The sequence below is a fragment of the Scophthalmus maximus genome, chromosome 5, assembly GCF_022379125.1.
Source record: "Scophthalmus maximus strain ysfricsl-2021 chromosome 5, ASM2237912v1, whole genome shotgun sequence".
NCBI classification, from domain to species: Eukaryota; Metazoa; Chordata; class Actinopteri; order Pleuronectiformes; family Scophthalmidae; genus Scophthalmus; species Scophthalmus maximus.
The window spans coordinates 4,273,768-4,289,092 of NC_061519.1; the positions used below are offsets into that span (position 1 = coordinate 4,273,768).

Consider the following 15,325-nt stretch of genomic DNA (forward strand, 5'->3'; position numbering starts at 1 on the left):
TAATTCATCCGCCATCAAACAGCCTCCAGTAAACGTGTCAGATTAGACGGTACTCAGGCCAAAGACGACTACAGCCATCAAAAGTTTTTGTGTGGAAACTTAACATGAAGGTAAATGATTCCTTCATGAGTGCAAATTCTGTGAAGTCCAGCATATTAATTGTCCAAATGGGTCCGTCTCTCTCACTTTCTACGTGGGTGCAAATGGTTCTCAGTGAATATCAAACAGTATTTCAGCATGAAATACCAATGCCCATGTTTATTTAGTTAAAAATCTTGCTCAACTGTTAAGAGTTGAACTGCGCTCTGACGGTTTGAATGTATTTTAGTGTTTAGACATTTAATGTTTGAGAAAAAAAGAGTGTTAAGGTCACTGTCAAAGTGAAGTATTGAAAAGAGTGCTGTTTTGGTATCACAGTGTTAATATTAATGTTGCACAAAAGTCCACCAGCTCTACCAAGTGTGTGTGTGTGTGTGTGTGTGTAAAAATACTGACTTGTCACCTCTGAATGTGCTTTGATCAGATATCTTGACCCTTTACATGTTTCAAGTGCTACTGTTACACACTGATTTCAAAATGGACACATATTTTGACAGTGTGCAACTATATATTATCTAAATATTTTCATAAATATAACCAAACTAAAAGCAGTGTGCTTCTCTCACAGCAGCCGTAGAGCATTACAGCAGTCTAGAAGATGACTGGCTGAAATGAGCTGTTAGGGGAAGCTAAATAAAGCCAACTAGTTTGAGCAAACAGTTGAAAAAATGAAAAAGGAGATCTGTACCTAAGGTTGAGAGTCAACAAGCAGCTCAGGGTGGGGGAAAAAACAAACAGAAACAAATAGGCCATGTTCCCAATTAAGCAATTTAGACTGTGCCTTCTTCCTGCATCAACCTGAGAAGATCCAACTTGGACTTGACCGCCGCATGACTCTGGGTAACAGCAAGGAGGAGCCGGGTTGGGTGGAGGAGGGGGAGAAGGGGGGGCCGCAGCCTACGCCTGCTGGTGCCATCATCCACACTGAGCGGAGGCAACGGCACCCGACTCATCCAGATGCTCGGCCAGCTGTTCCAAGGAATTCAAAAGATGTTTGGGGAGGAGAGGAAGAAGGGGAAACTCGCACACTCGAATGACTAAAATCATCTTTCACATCTCGGAGAGTAACAAAGCCTTCGCTTGACTTTAGTAGAAGAAGAAGAAGAAGAAGAAGAAAAACAACAACAACAACAACAACAGAAAGATAGGAGTTGAAAACACTGCTGCTCAAGGGTTCCTTCCATTTCTGGACACCTCATTCCCACAGACTAGCAGCCAAAGGGAGACGTCACGTATATTGAGAGATATTCTGTAGTCTGTTAATATCTCATTTGATTTTTTTTTTTTAAAAGCTACTGGAATCTTTCAATTGCTTCTATTTTACACTGACATTCCGACAATTATCCACCGAGAGAGAGAAAACCATAGAGACGGAAATAGAGTTAAACAAAAAAAAAAGTCGTAATAGTTTGTGACCAAGCTATTAAGTTCCACGCTTAGCTCAAATAATGACAACTGAACCATTTCTCCACGAGACCTGACAAAAAATGGTTTTCTTAAGACTGAAGAAATAGAAACCCTTGTGATGTAATAAAGGTTCATCTTGAATAGGACTCGGATCTTCCAAGTTTATTAACAGAATTACCGCCTCCCGGCCGAATGCCTCTGCCAGCCAGTGAACGCTGCAGTTTGCATCAAAGTCTGTCCAGAATAGTTTAATATACACAGCGAGGAACACTGAAGGGATTCAATAATGGCACCGACGTACGGACGTGGCATTAAAAACAAGGCCTGTGAGATTTGAAAAGACAAGTGAGGGTTTGATGAAAAAGACGCTATTGGTTGAATTTGTAGGAGTTCAATGTTTTCTAGAGGCCAAAGGTCGGAATATCTCGACCTACCCCCTTTGATATTCAAGTTAGCTTGAATGTATTCCTGGAATGTATTCAACATCACAGAATGATGAGATGAGAACTAACAGATCTGTAAAATTAAACTGAGATGCAAGAGGCCAGTTCATCTACAGGCTGCAGATCTTATTCACGAACAAAAATAAGAGAAAATTGTCTGATTCCAGTTGAGCAAACATGTAGTATTACTTTCTGAAAGGAAAAGAAGTGAAGTCTTTCCTTAGAAGAAACCTGATTAGCAATAATTTGACAGTGGCACATGACTTATAGTAAGTTGAGGAACAACAACTAAGCTGTCTTCTTAGACTATACAGTAAAAAAGCCTGATGCTGCCTGGCCTGTCACTGTGATGTTTGAGGCTGAAGCTACAAGAGAGTGAACATTTGCCCCGACTGCTGGCTGTCAAACTCGTCAACCCAAAAATTATATTCCCAGGTGACAGTGGCTGATTCCAGGTAGCGAGACGAGGCGAGCGGTGTTCAGACTGGGAGCTGAGAAAAGGTCGAGAGCCGGGCCCCGGCGGCTTCAGAGAGAGCACTGTGGCGAGAGGGGGAAAAAAAATGCGCAGAGATCGCAAAGCATATGTTCATCACTTAACGGTGACACAATAGTAAAGTCCCTGTGATGTGTAATGCGCCTGCAAAAACCCAGCAAAGGTTTCCCTTGTGCGCTGCTGCTGGTGAAGGAGGTGGTGAAGGTTGAGCAGCTACAGAACAATCTGTCTGAAGTGAGGAAACCCTTTTGTAGAAGAAAGAAACACCACGGAGATCTCAAGGTCTCAGTGTCACGGCGACGTTTAACATTTCGGACTTATTTCTTACAGAAATAAAAGGTTTTGTATACATTTAGAATTATATAATTATGAAAAATTTAAGTCCTGTCTTCTCGGCTCGACTTCCTCTTTAATGTGACATCTAATATGGAATCAAATATGATTAACAGTCACGCAGCGATGCTTGACAGACCTGAGTGTTTACAGTTACGGTGGAACAACTTCCTGTAACGCACACGCCACGGTGGCCTATTTTAAGTTCACAATGCAGTTGCAGTGGCTCTCCGGTCACGGGGCACTGCACCGGGACGGAGCAGGGCTGAAAAGGAGGGCAGTCTGCTGTTCTCCTGTCCAGCTCAGACGTGAGCCGGCGACTACTCCGAACGGCACCGGAGGCAAAAAGAGCGATGGGGTTACGTCAGGCTCGGCTCAGCGCTGCAGAGGAGGACACTTATTGGGGCTGACCCTTGGCCCCTGGACGACCCGGTGCAAGATGTGTGTCATTCGTGGCCGGGCCAAAAATACACAGGGCTACTGAATGAGGCGACTTAAGGACCTGGCTGGGTCGCATGGTGGAGAGTCACAACTTTGGATGCTGATGTCACACAGTGACACACACACACACACACACACACACACTCTCACCCACACACACTGTGTGTGGACCAGAGGTAAACATGCTTGGTCACAATCTGACACAGACTAGCAATTTAAACAGAACACGGAGTTTGTGTACAGCAGCGCAGCTGTCCACTTTTAATTTAAAACGACAGCGTGGACAGAAATAAAGCTTTCAGGTTACAGTGAGGTGAGGGAGTTTGGGGGCAAAGGAACTGAACTGGACTGTGAAGACGGTCGGAATGGTTCATTTGGACTCATCCGTAGACAAAACAGCCGCTCACAGGCCCAGACGTGCCAAATCTTCACATCAAGAGAGGAACGTGTCGCTGCTCAGTCTCCAGCCGTACAGCCAGACGTTCAGGCATCGCAGGGAGAGTTCGACCGTTGACCACCGACTGTTCATTTTTTTTACTACCATGAAGTGATGAAATCAAAACAGCGGCCCTTTATCAGTCTGCTACCTGCACACTGCTGCACAGAGAGAGGAGCCACCTGAACTTGACACATTAAAATTATTTTTCTCTGATAAAAACAAGCCCTTTTTCATGAAAACTGATTATTTCCATTATCAATTCATCCCTCCTCCTGTTTTGCCACTTGCTGTTGCCGGTCCTTAAAATGACTGAAAAAACGGGGAAGCACAATCTCCCACGGCTCCACGTTCACACCTCAGAAAGTGAGGTTGGCGGCCGTTGTGATTATCGATTAATCGTCATTTTTCAAACAAGAAATGCAAGAAAATGTATTATTCCAGCTTCTGGAGTGTGAGAATTTGCTCTGTTTCTTTATATTATTTGACAATTGATTGAATATCGTCGGGGTGTTTGGACTGTTGGAACGAACAAGACGACATTTGATTTGATTGTGAGAAACTGCTTCTTTTTTTTTTCTGACGCTTTGTAGGTCAACAGTCAGTCTATTAATTGTGAGAATTATTGGCAGATGAATCAGTAATGAAAATACCCATGATTAAAAATGGTTTGTCCAACCAACAGCACAAAACATGCAGACATTAATTTCAGTGTTTCCCACACACACACTTTACCTGAGTGAGATGCCCTGGTATATTATTATTTTTTGGCGAGGCCGCCTGCTGTCCAGTGGACAATCTCCCCTCGCTCTACCCTCACGTTGACTCTGCTTTCACGTTAACGGTCAAACTTGGAAGAGATTACTTTAAAACTGATCAAAATAGCTGCCAATTCATTATTTGGACTAAATCAATTCCGCTTCAATGAAACACACACATTTGAGGAGCTGGAACCAGCTTTCTATAAATGACTTAAACGATTGCCAACGTTGTTATCATCGATTTGTTTCGTATCAACCAATTAAATGAAAGTCTTGTGGTGTAATAATGTAAGAACTGGATTCAAGATTTGAGTATTGATCCACCACTGGTTTGCTGTTTGATTACAATCTCCTGCCCAGGCTCTTTTACCAGCGCCCACTTGCCCCGAGTAGTCTCCACAGCTTTGGTCTAATGGCCTCAAAAAAAAAAGGGGGGGGTGAAGCTGTGAATAGCACAGTAGGCAAAACAGAAAGTAATGGCGGCTGTGACTGGGGGGCAGAATCCACAACAACGAACATCGTGATTGACTTCAACAAAAGACATAAAAGGAGAAAACCAACTGTTCCTCATTTTTCCCGCTCTATGCGTCAGCCATTGGCGTTCGTTTTCCTTTCGTTTTTGTACAGCGAGCAAAGGTGAGTGTTGTGTGAGCTCTAGGAGGAAGCATCATTCTCTACCTCCTAGTATCAACAACTGCACCCATTTAAAGGTTAACCACTTTATTCCATAACGGCACAGCCCATACGTCATGTAAATGAAGTCTGCAGCCCCACGCCGGCTCAGAGACGGATATTACTATGCTAATCTGGAGCATTTTAGAAGGTATATGTCAAAAGAAATGAATTACCTTTACATTTCCAGCCTGCCCCGCTGCAATAGCCCAGGTCTGACATTTGTCCATTGGTGAACTTGTTTTTCAACGTGCAACTCTGGGCCATATAGTATTATTCAGATGTTTTTTTGTAGGATGTAGATTAACCTTTTTGAGTCATTAAACCAAATATTTTTCAACAGTTGGAAAACGTGCTATCGTTCATGGGAGTAAATAAACCTGGACGAGGTCGTGGCTTTTCTCTGTTGCGTTTTTGTATTCAATGATCCAGGATAATTGGAGGGATCTTAAGGACGATGCTACTGAGGGGACAAGACAGAACAACATCAAACTACGTGAAAAGACCGAGTTGAAACAATCGCCCTGCTGTGTGTGGGATGAAAACGGCGAACGTTACTAGAGAAAGATGGATGGCTGGTGACACGTGGAGTAAGAGCAGGTCAGAGATGCTCCTGAGGCGGCACCGTACACACACACGGATCACCATGTTACTGTCACACTTTATACACAAGTACACACAGCTGTCAGGGGCAGACGAAGATCATTCACAAAACACCAACCCCACCCCCCTCCCCTGGGTATCACTGACACAGTTTCTCCGTCATAGGCGCGCGCGCACACGCACACACACACAGTTGCCGGGAGGCAGCATGCTGTCCATGTGGCCTGTGGAGAATCATTACTCAGCAGTGCAGACTAAAGAGCCCAGAGTGAACTTCCTTTTTTCGAATGCTCGGCCTTCCTCTTCTCCGCGGCACCAAGCCTGACTAAACAGTAGCTGGAAGTTACTGTGTGCGTGTGTGCATGTGCATCTGTTGTTTACTGAATAGAAACAATTCACAAAGTAGTGCAGGGTCAGCTGTCAAAGAACCGTTCATCAAAGCTAAGTGGCCCGTCCAGCGCCGCACACTCTTCTCCGTCTTTGACATTGTTGGAAACGAGAACTGATTCAGTCATTTCAAATACAGAACCTCTGTGAGTTAGGGCAGCACTGTAGCTAATGATTATTTTCTCCACTCGTTGACTCTTCGTTCATAAAAAAAAAAAAATCAATTAATCTTTTTAGTCTATCAAATTAAAGATAATAGTCAAGTAATATTTTGGCTTGTAAAAAATGACTGGAATGCATTATCGTTTATCTGCCACTTTCTTTTCTCTCCATCCACTAATTGTTACAGCTCGTCACAACCTCTCTCCGCCCCTAAATCAGAATTTGACACAAAATTATTTGTGAATCGTTAACAGTACAAAAAGGGTTGTGTTAATGTGAATTGTCTTTATAATCAGAGGCTGTAACAATTACTTTTATAACTGATTAATCTGCCCCTTTCTATATTTAAATAAGTGATTAATTGTTTGTTCCACAAAAACTAAAGCATGTTCCCAGACCCCAGGGCGGCATTTTAAAATGTCTCGTTCGGTCTGACCAACAGCCCAAAAAATCCAGAGACGATCAATAATTAAAAGAGTTGATAAACTAATTAACTATATATTTTTGGAAATTTTCATAACTTTCAGTAGATCAAGTTTCTCAAATGTGAGAGCTTCCTGCTTCTCTTTGATTCACGTGACAGGAAACTGAAAGACTTTGGGTTCTGGACAGTGTGTCGGACGGATCCAGACATTTTAAGCCACCACCTTGGAGTCGGGGTGCTTTTATTAGGCATGTTTTGCTACTTTATGACATGTTTAATTATTTATAGTGGATTCTACAAATTGATCCATGATTAAAAATAAAGTATCATTAGTTGCGGTCAGAGTCGGCGATTCTGATCTTGAATCAGCTTTTCTTCCTTTGTGATCACTTCAAATGTCATGGCAAAAACACAACAACAAAGTAATAATAACTTTTAAACTCAAACTTTGGTATGAAAGGAAGCCCACTCTGCCAAAATGACTCTGTATACATTTAAAACGTCATCGTGATCTCAAATAAAAATTCGGGGGGGGGACGCACTCAGCAAAGCTCAGTGTGACACTTGCCCTGCTCTGTTAAATATTACATATATTCCATCTTCATTTCTTGTTAAAAAAAATATATAATTTTGACACGCTGAAGCTGTGGTGAAACTGATGATTCATAAATGTGCGGCGAGGCTCCCCGTGTACGTCAGCAGCAGAGCCGTGTTTGTGTCTATTAGCAGCAGTCAATTTAGCACCTTTGGTTTGGTGTTTGTCATCATTATACATTCCATTGAGAGACTTTGTCAAAGAAATATTTGCAAAGTGTCTGCTATTATGATTTAATTCAAACTCAGAGTTTAGGTGGTAGGGGGGGGGGCGTCCTTGATGGTTCGCTCCCGTGTGTTTGGTGGGACGGGAACACCTGTCGTCGTCACACCATCCTGAACAACACCACCACCACCACCACAATGGACTTCAGTGCACTTGTTTGTGTGCGAGGCGCGATGAGCGCGTACTATCAGCCCTCACCCACTGCTCTTCATTACCGACACTAATTCATCTTCAGCAGGTGGCCCCGGGCAGGTGAAAGGCTCTATAAAACTCATCCATTGAATAATTACTGGAGATATAGCCACCAATTAAAAAGGCCAATCACGCCACTGTTAATGAAAGTTGAAGCGTTTAATAAACTCTGCTAAAATACAGCCTCGGCGTGGACAAGCTCGTCTGTGTAGGTTCGGCCTGTGGACAAAAAATAAAAAACCCCGCCTGAACTTTGCACGGCCGTCTGCCACATCGATGTCTGCATTCAAACATCAAACACATGTTCTCCGACTGGACACCATGTGCGCACGGCAGCGGGCTTAAGTGACATCTCCCAAAAGTGATTTGACAACAGTTCATGTGCCCCAAAAGTGGACACTGGTGTTTACATTAGGGTCGACCGATATGGCTTTTTCCAGGCCGATACCTATTCTCAGACACCAATGTTTGAAACCGATATTTGTCTGCAGCAAAATAAGTGTCAAAAGGCGTCAAAATTTCGAATAACACAAACAGAAAACGTGTTTAATTCACAGAACCTTTCAACATGGCCGTAACAAAAAAAAGGTGCAGGGAGCTGTCAGCAGCATTATTATGAAGTTGAACAAATGAAAACGGACGAGACATCGCTGAAGTGCAGAGTGTAGTATCAGCGGCTGCATCAGAGCCTAAGTAGCACATTTTTTAAATGAATTTATCTTATCTGTAAATCGGCCAAACCGATCCCTTGTTTACGTAGGCCTGTGTGAGTGAGCGATCCCGTCCTCCAGACACCTTGTTCAGGGATTATGTGCATTACAACCGAGACGAACTCCTGTTAAAACTCCAGTTTTAAGTGATTCTGATTCTTCCCATTTCAGTGACAGTAATGAGCTTTTTCAAAGCAGCACTTTTTACCTAGTGCAAGAAAAATAACAGTTTTTTGCTACCCTTAACAACCAAACCGTTCAATTACCTTTGCAGACGCTCTCGTTCCACCTGCACAATGAGCCTCTGTGGCTTCTTCAGCAAAGATCTACCCTGAGAGCACATTTACTCCTAAAAAAACCTTCATGGATGGAAATCTAGTAATGAAAAGGCGGTCGGGTTTTTTTTTCCTTAAAGATTAAATGGATGTGGTTTCACAGATATGAACACAAACTTATCTTAAAACAAACTAATCACAGCACCGGTTTCATCTTGACTTCCGTTTGTTTGCTTTAATGGCAACGCAGCAACATCAACATGATCCGATACCTACAATAATCATTATACACATAAATTTGAGAAAAGTTGCTCGTCACAATGATGTCTGAAAAATTGAGATGTAATAATGAAGAAGGTGCACTCTAATTTAACCCATGGAATACAAACTGACACCTCTGTCTTTGGACCACAACACGGCCGACGGAAGATCCACGTATGTGCGATCCAGACACTATGGTGCTTAGAAGCAAACGGCTCAGCTTTCTCTAAACTAAATTCTATTGGGAACAAGTGATGATTAAAAATAGATCTTTTAAAATGTGTGTTTGTGTGCAATATCATGTCAATAAATGACGGGTGCAAATCCGTTTTGTCGTCTCAGTAACAAACGTGGGTCAAACATGACACAACGTCAAATACTTAATGACGCAAATAGAAAACTCTCCGGCAACTGAAAGTGGGACTACACAAGTCACCGCCAAAGTGAAACATTTTGCCAGTTCTAGCTGCCAAAATTTCAAAACAGAACTCAAACAAAGAAAAGGACCCAATCTCCACTAAGTGAGATTCTGTCAATTCGCCTGTTTCACTCCAAATTTAAAGCTGACCTCAGGCAGAGATACTTCTCTGCACACAGGATATGACAAAATGAAAAAACCAAACCCAAACCTTCCTGTCAACTCCACAGAAAGGAAAACTCGTAAGTATCCTTAAACTGTAAAGTTTTCCTTCTTAGAAACAATACAAATCAGCTTTGTTGATAATAGGACCACGTTGTGTCGCAGCCTCAGAGGTCAAGTTGTAGAATGTGTAGACATGTGGTTAATATATTAAGAGCCAAACGCTTTTGCTGACATTTAGAGACAGAGCTCCAAAAATGTAAAGAGACACTGCGTGGCAGTGAAGTGTACACAATTTGCCTCGCTGCGATGCGGTAAAGCGGCAGTCACGGCGTGAAAAACCGTCACCTTAAAGTTTACAGCAACAAGTGGCGGTGGCACTTCTCTAGAGACCAACAGTCTGCCCTTAATGACTCTGCCTTTTGCTGGAAATAACGTAGTAAAAACACAACACCTCTGCCTTCTTGTACAAACAGGCCAATGCATCAACACACGTACACAAAGACCTTTGCCCTAATGGTTAGCCCCAAAAAAACAACACAATATATTTGAATATCTGGATAAAATACACAGTATATAGGTCATAAGGAGACGTTTATTAAATCTCCTCTTTGGACCGATGTGACAAACAAAAGAAATTGAGAAAACGAATCAAACACTATTAGTTCTTGACTTCGTTCCATTGAAGGGGCACTAACGCCAGAGACGCTCCTGTGGGTCATATCAGATGGTCGGGACAAACGACCTATATGGTGGCGAGGCCCGTCGCGATAAAACGTTATCAACTTATCGTACAATGCATGAATATGAACTCAATCATTTTCATGATATGATTCATTTTTATTGGCCATTGTGTCTACATGCGTCTTTGTTGACATGAGAATGAACGTCGACAACAGTCCAGCAAAGTCTTGCTGCTTCTATTCGTCTCATCTGCTCTTGTCGTATGATTAATAAATTACTGGTTTGGGCTATAAAATTTCAGAAAAAATTGATTTCTTAATATTTTTTCTAAAGGCACCATGTCTTCAAGATTGCTTTGTTTTGTCTATGGCTTAAACGCAAGTCTAAACTTGGATAACAATTCTCTCAGCGGCAACACATTTCTTGTAGGATGCAACTACCAAGCTCACACATTTCAGTTCAAAATATAGTTTTAAAATGAGGATAATATAGTTTATCTCAATAATGTCCATCGTGCAACGAAACAGTACTTCTTGTGACCGGTCTATATGGTGGTTGACCGCCTGGTATATATAATTCGGCCGAAGATTGGTGCGGAGTCTAAGGCGTCGCCTACACAAGCCCCCAAATGTCGCATTTATACTTTGCGCTGGTGAGTGTGTGTCGTTCTGCAGTTACACCAACAAAACGCTAGTTGGCAGCGGGGTCTCTACGCCACACTGTGTGTGTACTTCAAACTGTGGCGACTGAAACGGAGCGGATCGCGTTGGTTTGAGGAAGTTGAGGCTGATAAGTGTTGAACAGCAGTTTGTTACTTAAAGGAGGGAGAGTCGGCACTAAGCGATATGGATGAGACATGCTTCTACAATGACATGTAGTTTTTAGGGGAGGTGCACAGTGATTCACCACAGACGGATGAACTGGTCCTTTAGGTTGGAGGACTTTTTGCAACTAATGCCTCCCATACACTAGACGACTTTGAGAAGACACTGAAAAGACTTTTAAAGACTTCAGTCTGACACCCTCTCACATCTAAAGACAATTTGTCATTAGTCAGAGTTTTTAGTCCCAGTATAGCCACCAACAGCTTTTAGCCACTAGGTGTCTTAGTGTGTGTGTGTGTGTGTGTGTGTGTGTGTGCGCGCGCGCGCAAAAAATGGTCTGTAGAGAAAATATAAGTCAACCAGAAAAAGATAAGATGCCTCGAACGCCGTGGTTTCAAAACTACCTGGTTGCTCTGTCCCCGTTCACGCAACCAGGTAGTTTCGAAACCGCGGCGTTCGAGGCTTCACCGGAGTCTCCATGCGACGGTGCAGCATGTATTCCTCCGAAACTTACGTGCTTTTCTGCTTCCTGTTTGGTTCTGAAAAGAGCTCACCTATTGGTTGTCGACAATGTTCACGTCACTATCTGAGAGCGAAGACTTAAAACTGACGATAATATAATAAACACGGTTGATTTTATTGGAACGTCAAGACGCGAAAAAGGCCGACTTAAAACAGTTCAGATTACCACCTCACACCTAACAATTGAGGTGACGGGAGAGCGCCTCAATTCCGGCAAAACTTTCAATGGAAATTTGTCTACGACGGTGAAATCACTTGAAATTCGTTAAGTGTAAGACATCGTTCACAAACTCAGATGTATTTAAATGACAAAGAGTAGTATTTTACTGGGAACGTAGAACTACACAAATCACCTCTGTCCCTTTGACACATAACTGTAGAGTAAAAAAAACAACAAATGTGGCCGTTATAACCGAGAAGAGAGGTGTAGAGTAAGCACTGTTGACATGGTTACACTCTCCGCATGTGGAAGTGAATTAGACTATTGTAAACCTGCTGAGGGGAGAGAAAAAAAGAAAGAAGCTGTGACACTTGGCTGACACCTTGGTTGCATGTAAACACAACTGCGCCCAGTCCAAACTCTCTCACGTGGCGTTCAGGAGCACGAGTCTCCTAATACTCCCCGATCTGGAAACAGTGGAGCACACGGCTGTACAACGGGGCTACACGACCACACCTACCCTATCTGCTGTACCACAGTCAGCCGGCTACCGTGTGCGGTGCACACGGTGAACCTCAACAGCTTTTAAAAAAATATTAAAATAAACTTCAGGTGGAGGTCAACAGCCTAAAATATGACGGTAGAAATGTGACTCAGCACAAGAGGGTTAAAATCAAACAAATAAAAAAAAAACGGTATATCTAGATGAGTACCGTCATCATGCAAATTACTGCAGTGGGAGGAAGTGGATAAAATGGTTCGCAAAATGCTTTCATCGATAAATGGCATGTGGTGTTATTCTGAAATTGCTAATGTCGTTTCTGCTGAATAGTTCTGTTGATATTGTGGGAATATTCAGACGCGTTTACATGCACACACACAAATATAATAAAGATGTTTTTTTAGATGGCACAAATGTACACAGGCGTGACAAATAAATGAATAAAAATACAGAAAACACGGCGGCACTATGTTGTCTTGACACGGTGGAGGAGCACATGAGTGGGCAGAGAGGGGGGCTGGGGGGCTTTCTTCTTCTTTTTTTTTACCTCTTCTGCAGCCTTCCTTCCATTAGACGCAATTATAAATGGCCGAGAGCGGAGGGATCGGGGAGCCAATCAGATCTCGGCTCGCATGTCAACCTAAGACCAACTGTCTCTTGGCTCTGACAGCAGGCTGTTTTACCTCCATAATTCAAATCCCAAAGCAAAACGCGAATCTGCACAGCTTCAGCCAGCTCCGACCCGGCGGGGCCGCGTTCACGGCGCACGGGAGAGGAGAGGCGCGGGGCGGCGGAGGAGGAGGAGGAGGGGAAGCAAGTCGAACCAACCCCCCCCCACCCCCCACTAAAGAAATGAATGAAAACCCCTGCGTCGAGGTGAATCAATCGCGGTCACAATCACACGTCGTTCCCCCGAAGTAAACACGCGATTGCCGCCGGACTGTGAGACCCTGCTCCGACGCTTTCTAGCCGACATCGTCCCCCCCCCACCACCACCACCACCAGATGATTATGCAAATGTTATTTAACGGCCCCTTCGCTTGTCACTCGCATCTTGTTTATCGCCTTGACAGGCACAACTTTTTTGATGGCGCTCGGTGGTGAAGCACAGAGCTGGAGGAGGAGAATAAAAAGACGAAGAAACAGCAGCGTTTGAACAGCACCTTCATCTCCCCCTGTGCACACGCGCGCACACACACACACACACACACACACACACACTCTTTCTCCTGACAAACTCTTGGCTCCACTTCGTCTAACTCTTGCCCTGCACCAGGCAGGGACACACACCCACCCACCCAGCGACCGACCGACCGAGACCTACGCCTCGGAGAGCAGTTCCCAGCCGAGCGCGAGGCTCCCCTCTCGGTCTGAACGCTGGTGTCGGCTAGACGGAGCGAGGCAGCCATTTTACAGCTCTTGCTACACAGACAATGGCTGGTCCGATGCAATGTGCAACTCGGGCGGCGCGTCCCCCGCGGCCGCCGCGCGACTCGAACTCGGCCCAAAGTGTGTCCGTGCAGTGTGTGGAGTTTACCTGGTTTCTGCTCGCAGGCTGCCCGGTGTTGCCCGGGCTCATGGGGGGCGGGTGGTGGGCCCTTTGTTGCCAACCCGGATGGACCCCGGCGTACTGACTGCTGCCCATGTCTCCCGGTCCCTTGCCGGCCCCTTCCTGATTGTTGTAGTCCCCCTGCGGGTAGTTCGGGTAGCTCCGGGTGGAGCTGGGCGATGTCAGGAGCTGATTCAAAGTTGGCGTAGACGTCGGCTGTTGGCTCCCCATGTTATACCTCTGATTGTTGTAGGAGGCAGCCATGGCTGTGGTTCCTCCTGCTGGCTGCTGCTTGCCTGGCTGCCCCCCAGCCGCCGGAGGCTGGTTGCTGCGCGGGGAATTCATGGCCCCGTACCCCTGGCCCTGATAAGAAGTCCTGCTCGGGAACGGGCTGTAGCTGTTGTAATGGTTGGGGTAGCCGTGCTCGTGCGAGTTCGGGGGGTAAGGGTCCATCATGCCCGGCCCCGATGCAGCTGCCATGCCAGGGCTTTGTTGTCCGCCATGTTGATGAAAAGGGGCCCGGCTGTAGTGCTGGTTGTAACCGTAAGGAGGTGGAGGGAAGGGGCCCGGGTGGTGGTGTCCCATCCCGGGATGGTTATTCCCCTCGGGCCCGCCTGCATCATTCTGATTACTGCTATTATTATTTACCCGGGGCAGATTCCCGTTGCCGTTCTTCATGTCAGAATCCCCTCCTCCCGCAGCATTGCCAGCGTCGCTCCCGTCCTGCAGCTCCTTCTGACCAGGGGATCCGCCGTCGGGTCCCGGTTCCTTATTTTCATGCTGTTTCTCGCCCGGTACCGACTCCTCCTGTGGGTCCCGGTCCGGCTTTTTGAGTTCGGATGGCGGGCTGGTGTTGAGAGTGGCGACGCTGGCGACCTGAGCGGCCATGATATCCCTCTCTCTCCCCCACACTCGTTCTCTGCCTCTCTCTCTCAGCGCGGCGACTCACTCACAATCAAACTCCGAACAACCATTGAATATAAATACAATTATATTTATAACAACGTACCCGTCGTCCCGGTTCATTCCCCCCTTTGCCCTCTGCCCGGACCGCAATCCGGTAATCCACCGCGACTCCGTTTAAAGTTAAAAAACAGAGAGGGGAAAGTTTTGTGAGAGAAGGAAATATATAAATACAGAGCCGGGGAAAATGAATTTCACCGACACAAGTGAGTGTGTGTGTGTGTGTGTGTGTGTTGGAGGGAGAGAGAGCGCGGGGGTTGGGGGGGGGCTTCTGTTACAGAACGAGAGCGCGAGCTAGAAATCAACCAAACCAGCACGAGGCTCCGCGAGACACAGCCATCTTACCGAGCTGTCGCGAGAGAAGCAAAACGCGGCGCGGAGCGCGCGGCGAGAACTGGAGCCGGAGCGCGCCGGCGTGTCCTGCAACACAACGGCGCTTCTCTCTGAAACCCCCTCACAAGAAGAAGAAGAAGAAGAGCCATCACCTTAAACTGAGCACATACATACAAATGTCGTTTTTGATATGATATAAAGTTTTACAAAATTAGCTTCGTGTGTGTTACTCTATGTATTGTACAAAGATTGTATGTAATGTACGCTTGAATACTAGTGCATCCATATT

At 45.1% G+C, this 15,325-nt stretch overlaps 1 protein-coding gene across 3 annotated transcripts in view; it reads right to left on the reverse strand.

The window, feature by feature from the left end:
• The window catches only part of arid1ab (AT rich interactive domain 1Ab (SWI-like)), a 53,236-nt gene extending 38,190 nt beyond the window's left edge, over window positions 1–15,046 (reverse strand). For 2 of the 3 annotated variants that reach the window (XM_047331828.1, XM_047331827.1), the window contains exon 1: window positions 13,729–15,046. In XM_047331828.1, coding sequence (XP_047187784.1) covers window positions 13,729–14,628 — 900 coding nt within the window. In that variant the 5' untranslated portion in view covers window positions 14,629–15,046. The remainder of the gene's footprint in view (window positions 1–13,728) is intronic. The other variant, XM_047331829.1, reaches the window with a different exon arrangement.
• Between the last annotated feature and the right edge of the window lie 279 nt (window positions 15,047–15,325).